Source organism: Camelus ferus, chromosome 18, assembly GCF_009834535.1.
Source record: "Camelus ferus isolate YT-003-E chromosome 18, BCGSAC_Cfer_1.0, whole genome shotgun sequence".
NCBI classification, from domain to species: Eukaryota; Metazoa; Chordata; class Mammalia; order Artiodactyla; family Camelidae; genus Camelus; species Camelus ferus.
The window spans coordinates 13,062,949-13,072,708 of record NC_045713.1 but is presented as its reverse complement, the minus strand read 5'-3'; the positions used below and the strand labels follow the sequence as shown (position 1 = coordinate 13,072,708).

The window sequence follows — 9,760 nt, the reverse complement described above, 5'->3', positions numbered from 1 at the left end:
CCCCCCATGTGTTCCCTGCATGTCCCACTTTCTTAGCCTCCAAGAAGCCCACCTGCAGGGCAGACAGGGTGCCGTGTCCCTCAGGACGAGGTGGTGAGGGCAGCCACCTGCTGTGCTCTAGTTAGATGGTGGCATGCTCCTCACTGCCTCACCAAGTTCAGTGGATTCGGGGGCTGCCCTGTGGCTGTGCCCCACACTTGGTGTCTGCTGCCCCTCATCCCGCCAGCCTGGGCTGGCGCTCAGGGCTTCTTCCGACAAATCTGCATCCTCTTCACATACTTTTGGGCTGTTTCCACGGGCTTGGTCCCTTGTTGTGTGTTTGTGGCTGTGATTTGTGCGGCCACAGTGTGGATGTTGCCAGCAGGGGTGCGGGCAGTTCTGGTGGGAAGCAGGATGAGGGCCTGGCTAAAACTTCTCATGCCTGTTGACTGACTCCTCAACTTCCATCCCCATGGAGCCAAGAGAGGAAAAGCTTCACTTCCGCCTCGTCCCGCATCCAGGGGGCTGACCCGTCTGACTACTTCCTGCACCAGGGGGTAAAGGGGCTCAGAGAAGCTGCAGAGGAAAGAGAGCAGCAGCCCACAGACGAGGATGTCCCCACTTGGCCCCGCTTCTCCATCCTCACCCAGGACCCTGTCCTCCCTGTGCAGATGCTGTGGCTGGTGTTCCTGACCCTCCCAGGCCTGGGGGGCTCCGTGCCCATGTCCCCGGGTGAGTTCTGACTCCCTGTCCCCACCCCCTGCCCTGCTACTCAGACCCCTCACTGCCAGCTCAGGCTGGGACTGGTCGGTCCACCTCCGGGAGGGACTGAGTGTGAGAGGTGGTGCTGGGGTCCCTGATGGCTGTCTCCTTTGCTTCTCAGATCCCGACCTGGGGAGGGAGCGGGCTGGCCCTGTGGGGGTACATGATGCTCCTGCTGGTCGGTGGCCATGGCAGGTCAGCCTCCGAGTGCACAGTAAGGACCGTGAGCAGTGGCAGCATGTCTGCGGGGGCTCCCTCGTCCACCCTCAGTGGGTGCTGACCGCAGCCCACTGCACTGAATGGTGCGTCACTCAGCCCACTGCCCCCTTGGGCACGTGGAGTCGGGGTGGGGACCCCAGAGAGGTGGTGGGAAGTGGACTGGGGGCAGGGCCAGGGGCTGCAGGGGAAGCCACCTCTCTGTCAGTGGCAGCCTGATTCCTCCTGCGAGGTGAGTCCTGCCTCCAGCCTCCTCTGAGAAGCCCCCGGTTCCCCCTTCCGCAGGGGTGACTTGCAGGCTTGTGCCGTCAGGGTCCAAGGTGGGCAGCTGAGACTCTATGACCACGACCATCTGACCAAGGTGACGCAGATCATCCATCACCCCAGGTTCAACGCCAGCCTGTCTGTGGAGGGAGGTGCGGATGTCGCCCTGCTGAGACTGGAGGCCCCTGTGATGCTCTCCCATCACGTCGGCATGGTCTCCCTCCCACCTGCCTCACTAAGGGTCCCTGAGAGGCAGATGGGTTGGGTGACTGGCTGGGGTTACATCAGACTTGGAGGTAAGGCTCTGGGAGACCCCATGGCTGTGTGCGGAGATGCAGGGTAGTCCCAGATGTGTGGTTGTGGCTTTGTTGAAAATGCTTTGTTCTCTGTGATTTGGGGGCACCCTCTCCTTTTTCACTGTGGTAAAATATTAGTAACAAAATTTTCCAATTTTAACCATTTTAAAGTGTATAATTCAGTGGTGATAAGTATGTTCACATTGTTGCACCCCCATCACCACTATCTGTCTCCAGGACATCCTCCCAAACAGAAGCTCTGTCCCCATCAAATACTCACTCCCCACTCTCCAGCCTCTGGAAGCTTCATATAAATGAAATCACTCAATGTGTGGTCCTCTGTGTCTGGCTTCTTTCACGGAGCATGTTTTCAAGGCTCAGCCACGTTGGAGCAAGTGTCAGTGCTTCATTCCTTTTTTATCGCTGAATAATAATAGTCCACCATATGGATGGACCACATTCTGTGTATTTATTCATCAGTTGATGGACACCTGGGAGGTCTCCATTTTTGGGCTCCTGTGAATCATGGTGCTGTGGACGTGTGGGTACCAGCACCTGTTAGAGCATCTTTTTTCAGTTCCTTTGGGGTCTGAGGAGAGGAATTTCTGGGTCACATATTAATTCTATGTTTGATCTTCTGAGGAGGAGTTCCTTTTTGAGCCAGAAAGTGCACGGAGGCCCTGGGGCATTTATTCTCTGCCAGGCCATGCCAGGGACTGCCACATTTCTCACGGGGTCCTCACCACAACAGTTGGGGATATTTGGACCTCGACTGTCCTCCTGCAGATAAGTAAAACCCAGGAGAGAGAGGCTGGGGCCTGCCGTGGTCTCAGGTGTGCGGGTCTGAGTCAGAAAGTGAAAACTTGAACCCATCCCACTCAGAAGCATTTCCTCCCTGTCATCACGCACTTCCTCAGGTCAAGCCCTAGACCATCCCTTTTCCCAGGGAAAAGAATTCCTGGGAGAATGCTCTCTCCTAGGTCATTCTGTCCTAAGGCATATGGAGCCCAGACTCCTGCTGACAGAGCCCTGCATCCTGGAGCTGGACGGTTTTAGTGGATGTGGGGAAGCTGAGTGCAAGGCCAGGGCAGCTGGTTGTAGGTCAGGGTCAGGGCTGGCAGTGGGGGCCCCCATGCTCTCTGCTGATGGCTGGGGGAGCCCTAGTATGGAGCAGAATGAGTCCCTGTCCTCATCCAGCCTGTCCCCACAGCGCCGCTGCCCCCGCCCTACCACCTGCAGGAGGTGGAAGTGCCTGTTGTGGGGAACGAGGCCTGTAACCAGTGCTACGAGAAAGCCTCCTCAAACAGCACTGAGCAGATCATCAGGGATGACATGCTGTGCGCGGGGAGCTAGGGCTGGGACTCCTGCCAGGTGGGACCCCATGCCCGCCCCGTCCTCTGTCTCCTCCTCGCCTGGGGCCGAGAAGCTCTGTTGCAGGGGCACGTAGTGGTGCTCACTGAGTCCTGCCTTTCCCCACAGGGCGATTCTGGGGGCCCACTGGTATGCAGCTGGAATCGCACCTGGGTCCAGGTAGGGGTCGTGCGTGAGCTGGGGAGACATCTGTGGTCATCACGACTTCCCTGGGGTGTACGCCCGAGTGATGAGCTACGTGTCCTGGATCCACCAGTACGTTCCCCAGACCCCGGATGGGCCTGGGGTGGGGTCCGCATGATGGGGAGACTGCTAACCTTCCCTGTTGACACATGCTTCTTCCTCCGTTCCAGCCTTGTTCTCCCAAACCTCCCCGTCATCTCCTGCTCCAGACCCTTCTTCCCTTCTAGCCCCTGACCCCATTTTCCAGGCTTCCCTGATCCTGGGGAGGGAGACATGAGAAGACTCTTAAGGCAGGTGTCTCTCAGCAGTAGGGTGGGCCCTGGGCCCATGGCCTCCTGCTCACCCTCTATTTCTGATTAAACTTGGAAAAGCCAGCTCCTGGCTGTGGTTTGAAATAGCGATGTGGACTCACCATGGTGTTGGCTGAGGGAGTGGCCTCCCTGAAGGGCCCCTGGGCTCTGGCATCCAGCTGGGTCCCCACGTCTGGGTGTGGGGATGCTTTCCCTGGAAACTTCCTGGGAGGGCAGGTGAGTCACCCGCGCCCCAGTGTCAGTCCCTTTCTACCGAGAATGTTGGCAGGTTCGTTCTGATCATCAAGCCCCACCCCCCGCCCCGCCTCCGGGCGATGCGGATTCAGGACACTCAGAGGGGTCTAGAGAGTACAGGAGAGGTTTTAATCCAGGAGGTAAAAAGGTGATCCTTAATCCCATCCTGCCTGGGCACGTTTCAGGGATGCAAGGTGGGCGCTGCCTTCAGCCGCTGACTGGTTGGAGCTGCAGGAGGGTGACAGGAGATCCAGTCCCACAGGGACCAGCCAGCCTGTGAGCCCTTTCACCTTCCCCCATTTCTCTCCCTGAGGCTGAAGACACAGGAGGGGAAAGTCAGTCCCACCTGGGGCCTGGAGGTGCCTCGGGGGTCCTGCCCCATTCTATAGGTTCTATGGCATCTCCAAGCTTGGGATCTGGGGAATTGTGGGCTGCAGGCCACGGTGAGGTACCCTCTCAAGAAACTAGGACGCTCTCGCCTCCCTCCTCCCCACCTTTGTTCAGGCCCGGTCCTGGGAGCAGGAAGCCACCTCAGAATATGCCCCAGGGACATGAGGCCTGAGGCTCAGGGCAGATGAGGATACTGCCCAGCTCCCTCTCGCCAGCCCTGGACTGGAGCCTGGCTGGATACTGTGTGGACTCCATCCTGGGCTGAGCTGCTCAGCCTGCGTTCTGATGTTTCAGGGACCTCCCGAAGGCTGTGCCAGGACCGCGTTCATGTGTGTCTGTGTGTGTGCATGTGGGTGTGCCTGTGTGCACATGTATGTTTGCGTGCACACACAGTGCACTTGACACGTGTGTCCCTGGCTCCCCTCAGCCTTTCAGAGAGCGCCCCGTGGGTGCCAGGCTCTGGTGTCTGGGAGTGATCACTGGTAGCCCACAGTATCTCTGAGGGCTGCACTTCTTTTTTTTTTTTTCAATTTCACGTCCAATCTTCCAGTGTGTCCCCTGGAGTTAAACTGGAAATACCTAGCCAGGCGATCTGCCCCAGGCTGCCAGCTCTCCTCACCAAATCTCCCTTCTTTATGAGGTGAAGACTCCATTTGTATTTCTCGATGGACCTGTGACAGGTCCCACCAAGCATCTGCAGGCACTGGTGCCTCCTGACCGGAATCCTGGAACTCGGGGGGATGTTGACCTTGGTCCAGTGGTCCTCTGGCTGCTGTTTGAAGAACCAGCTTGGAAGGAAATAAACAAGCCAACTGAGTTCCCCTGAGGCTGGGCACTGGAATTTTTTACACTAATCCTGGGCTGAATCAGCCTCAGAGCATCTCCCGTCCTGCTAGGCATGAGGCTCCTTCCTCAGCTGTGAGCCCACGCGGGCTGGGCTAGGACACCTGTTCACCATTGCCAGTTGGACAGAGGTGGGTCCGATTCTGCAGATGTTGAAATCATCAACCAAAGCCTTCAATGCACCTCTTAAACCCATACTCTGTGATGTAAAGAAAAAAGCACACACTTAATGAAAAGATGAGAAATCTCAGTAGATAAAAATTTAAAAAAAAATATAAAAATGAAAAAAACATGAAAGGACCAGAGGCTGTGTTCATTTAAAAAAAAAATCTTTCTTCCTGAGACCAGGTCATTTCAACTGACCGATCTTCTCTTCCTCGAACTTTCTCTTGTCAAATTCATTCTGCTGTGAAATTCATCCATGACTTTCAGATGCTGTGTTTTCCATCTCTGATATCATGCTTTAAACCATATTTTAAATAATTTGTTATTAATGGCTGTGTTCCATTGTGCTAAATTGCAAAACTCCTAAAAATTAACAGCAGGCTTTGTGGGCTGGTATGAGCCAACTCTCACGAGGCCACATGGGTCCTGGTTGTCCACCACCCCAGGCGGTGACCTCTGGTGCCTGTGGCCTCCTCGGCCCTCTAGCCCCCAGTGCCCTGGGTGCTGGGTCTTTTTCTCAGTTATAAACCCAACCAGCAGTCATGTTTTCTGGGCCTTAAAGAGGAATCCACAGACCCAGTGGGCTGAGCAGGGCCGACCAGAACAAAGGAGATTTTAGGTGTGAAATTCACCAGCGGGGTGGCTGTTGGACAGAAGAACGTGTCTTGCTGGTCCGTTTTGGTTGCTCCGCTGGGAGGAGGTGACCCTGGCAATGGAAGCTGCTAGCTCGGCCAGCCTGCTAGGGGTGTGCGGGAGAGAGGGCTGGGAGGGGGTTGGGAGCGTTCGCACCCCGTCTCTGCTTTACCCAGCTGGTTTCTAACTGACCCCACCTAAATTGGCCCTGCAGGTCAGGAGGGTGCTGAAGACCCCACGGTGTGGGGAAAGCCCACCCACTCTCTGTCCTGAGCTGGGCACTGTGTTCCTCCCCGAGTTGGCTGCACTGGACTCACAGTGTCCCTGAGGGGGCTGTGATGCGGCGGGGGCCTGGGGGACAGGCCAGGGGCCTGGGCTGGGCTCAGGTTGGCTGACACCTATGGCTGCCCAGTGTCTGATTAACCTATTTGAACACCATGTTCAGGGCAGGGCAGGACCGAGGTGGGCACATTGGGTGAGGCTGGTGGCCACCAAAGGTGGTCTCTACAGGGAAACCCAGCAGGGTCTGGGGGACTCTCATGTGAAGGCTTCAGGGGTCTTGGTGCTGGAGAGCCTGTGACTATCCATGCATTCACCTTCCTTTGGATGAGTGAGATGTGTTACACTACTCTTTTCTTCTATCATGTAAAGCCGGACTGAAACTTGTTGGAAAATCCAATCACAGCCTTTTTAGAGGCTCCCATGCCTACCCAGGGCACTTTGCAGAGTGAAATGTCTTGGAATGCCTGCAGGGTCTACCATCCATCCCAGCTGCTCTGATTCGCTTGCTTTCGAAGCCAACACTCAAGCTTTGTGTCCCTCCTGGAGGGTGGAAGACCATTCCCGAGGGTGGCTCCTCCACCTTTAATCAGGCATCATGGTCGCTTCTGGTGTTCAGAGAGAGGCCGGGGTGCTCATCCCCAAGTGCAAACCTCCCGTCCCCAATGGTGTCCTTTTGTCCCGAGGGCAACTGGCAACCCCAAGGAGGAGGAGGGAAAGGAGATGTAGATGGAACCTCCATGATCTGGGAATCAAGAACCGGGTCTTTACAACCGCCATCCAGGGACCCACCTCCCTGAGACAGAGCTCATCTTTGAAGATGTAAAACAACGCCTTCACTACCGAAGATCCCCGTGTGCTCCTTGGAGGCCAGCCCCTGTCTCAGCCTCAGCCTCTGGCCTCTGGCCCAACTCTCTCCACCGCGGCTGTTTGTTTATCTATTGTTTATTTTCAGTGGAAGCCTCTCTTTTTTGTTTTTCACCTGCATTTACCTGTTCAGGACATTGGTGCTGGTCCAGGTTTTGGTGATCGTGCATAAGGCCAGTCTAAATACCTTACCTAGGTTTTCATGGGGATGGGTTTCCATTTCTCTTGTTCACGCAATGCTATGCATCACTGCATCCTCTCTAGCCTTGGCTTTGTCAATGGCATTGAAAATGCCATTTGAATAGATTTGTGTGTATTTTAATTTGCGTTTCCCTAATGACGAATGCATTTTTTCCGTGTGCTTATTTGCCATTCACATAGCTTCTCTCGTGAAGTGTTTAAATCTTTTGAACAATTTCTTTCATGGGGTTTTTGTTTTCTCATGATGGTATCTGGAGAATTCTTCATATGTTCTGGAGGCAAGTATTTTATGTTTTGCAATTATTTTCTCCCTGTGACTCCTTGCCTCATTTTCTTAAGAGTGTTTTTTGAGGAATGGAGGTTTTAAATCTTGGTGAAATCCAATTTATCACCAATTTTTTTTATGATTCATGCTATCTTTTGACTAGCATTTAATTTGCCTGTAATATCTTTTCCCATCCTTTTACTTTAACACTTGCTTCTCTGTTGTAAACAGTATACATCCGGATGTTTCTCATATTCACCTTCGATGTTAGGATTTTAACTGGTGAGCTCACTCTCTTTGTGTCTACACAATTATTGATACACTAGTTTCTACCACCTTCATTTAATAATTTATATTGTTCAGCTCTTTCTGTTTCTTTTCTTCCCTTCTTATCTTTCTTCTAGAACAGATATCTGTGTGTGACTCCATTAGACAAGACGTTTATCAGCCTCTCATGTCTCCTGGTCTCACCTCCTCCCAAATCTGTCATCATCTCGATGGCATCTAGGCTGTTAACTCTGCGTTATTGTGGCTCTCTCTTCTTGTTTCCTTTGATGTTACCTATTTCTTTTTTTAAAGATAACAGTAGCCCCGATCACGCTATTTGATTTTCTTTGCTCAATAGATCTCTTGCAACATTTTCCTTTTATCAGAGCTTTATCTAAAAGGGCTCAAAGGTTTGGGGTGAGGTGTTCCTGAGAACATGCTTACGTTGCCCTTATCTTTAAACGGCTGTTCCCTTAGTTCTAAATGATTTTCTTCACCACTTTAAAATAGTAGTTAATTGTCAACTTGCGTCGGCTGTTGCTGTTGAATCCATCTGGTACAACATCTGACTGATGTTTTGCAAATAACCTGGGACTTCTCAGGATGCCGGATATGGTCAGGATCCACCCTCCACCTGCCTGACTCCTCTGGCCCAACCCTGCCCCTGGAGGATATGGCCTGCTGTCTTTTTTTCTGGTCCTGCCCTGAGATGTGGATTCAGGGGAAGCACCACGTGGAAGGGGAGGGAATTGTGGTGGCGGGGGATGGCAGCAGGTGACATGTGGGTGGAGCATGTCCCACTGTGGGTAATGGAGGCTTTTACTGCCGAGGCCTTTCCGGAGCCAGTAGAACGTGCTTCCACGTCATCCCACCCAAGGGACTAGGGGACTGGGCCATGACCTACGAGCTCCCAGTGATGGGTGGAACTGCCTGACATCCCATCCTGAACAGGGAACTATATTCACTATCTTATAATTACCTATAATGGAAGAGAATTTGGAAAAGAATATACATATGTGTCTACATATATGTATATATCTGAATCACTTTGCTGTACACCTGAAAACTAACACATTATTGTAAATCAACTACACTACAATTAAAAAAAAAAGTAAAGAGCCATTGCAGGAAGACGCAAAGATTTCCTCAGGCCCTGATGGGCACAACAGTGTCTCACATAGAGTTCCCTCCTGCGGAATTCTTCATAAAGCACCCAACACTTGTGTGCGAGTGTGGGTCCATGTGTGTGTGTTCAAAGGACAAATACAAATTAAAATAAGAGGCTTAATTCCCCTGTTGAAAATAAGGGGAGAGGACCCCCCCCTTTCCTCAGATCATTTGCTTAGAAGACGGGCGAGCACTCCTCCTGTCTTTGAAATGCATACAAACACTTTTGAAGACTAGACAGGTCTCTTGTCAGCTCTGTGACCCAGGCGTGTCTTTCTCCAGGACCTGGGAGCCTTCTTGTGGAGATGTGAGCACCAAGGGAGGTGGTGCCAGACCCCCAGATCCTGGGAGCCCTGAGTTACAGGACTACCTCCTGCAGTGGAGGGAGAAGCCTGCTTTCCCCTGGACAAAGCCAGAGGGCAGATAGAGCTTCACCTGGTTACCAGGTGAGCCCAGAGGAGTGTGTGTGACAAGTGTGCTGTGAGGTCCTTCTCCCTGGAGAGCCTGTGAGTGGGATCTGCTTGCCCAGGTCTGTCTGGTGCCCCCAGTGGGCTGCCACTGTGGGCGTACCCTTCCCAGTAACCGCGGTTCTGTAGTAAAAGTGGTTTCCTTCTCAGCTACCTCTGTGGAGAGGACTACGGGATGGGGAGAAGACATCGTTAATTATGTTTCCCTGACAGGGGTTGTGTGTGTGAGTGAGAGTGTGTTGGGGGGATGGGGTGTGGGAGGGGGAGGGGGAAGGGGAGGTCTTCTAAGAAGCAGGGAATCTGGTCCACATGCCCCAGCTCTTTCCCAACTTGCTCTCAGGCTCTGGGGTAATTTGAGACTCTCCAGGAGGAAGCAGGCAGATGTAAAGGCCCTTTTCTTCTTCTGAGAGCAGCGCTGAGTCTGTGTTGGGGCATGTAAAGTGCATGGCAGGGGTGGGTTCCTGCACCCATGGCCCCCGCCAGGTTGGAGTTGGAAGTGACAGGTGCCCTTGGAATCTGACTCAGACACATATTGTGGGTGAGGTGGACCCAGGTCCTTCAGAGATGGGAGGTGACTCTCCAGTGTCCCAAGCCTCAGGG

At 53.3% G+C, this 9,760-nt stretch overlaps 1 protein-coding gene across 1 annotated transcript; it reads left to right on the top strand.

Annotated features, from left to right (window-relative positions):
- Window positions 1-444: 444 nt before the first annotated feature.
- Window positions 445-3,284, top strand: LOC102505662 (mastin-like). Its single transcript, XM_014562621.2, is given in 6 exon segments — window positions 445-711; window positions 863-1,043; window positions 1,243-1,517; window positions 2,728-2,888; window positions 2,997-3,059; window positions 3,061-3,284. Coding segments are annotated over 6 exon segments (870 nt in total). The 5' UTR covers window positions 445-650; the 3' UTR covers window positions 3,190-3,284.
- The last annotated feature ends 6,476 nt before the right edge of the window (window positions 3,285-9,760 follow it).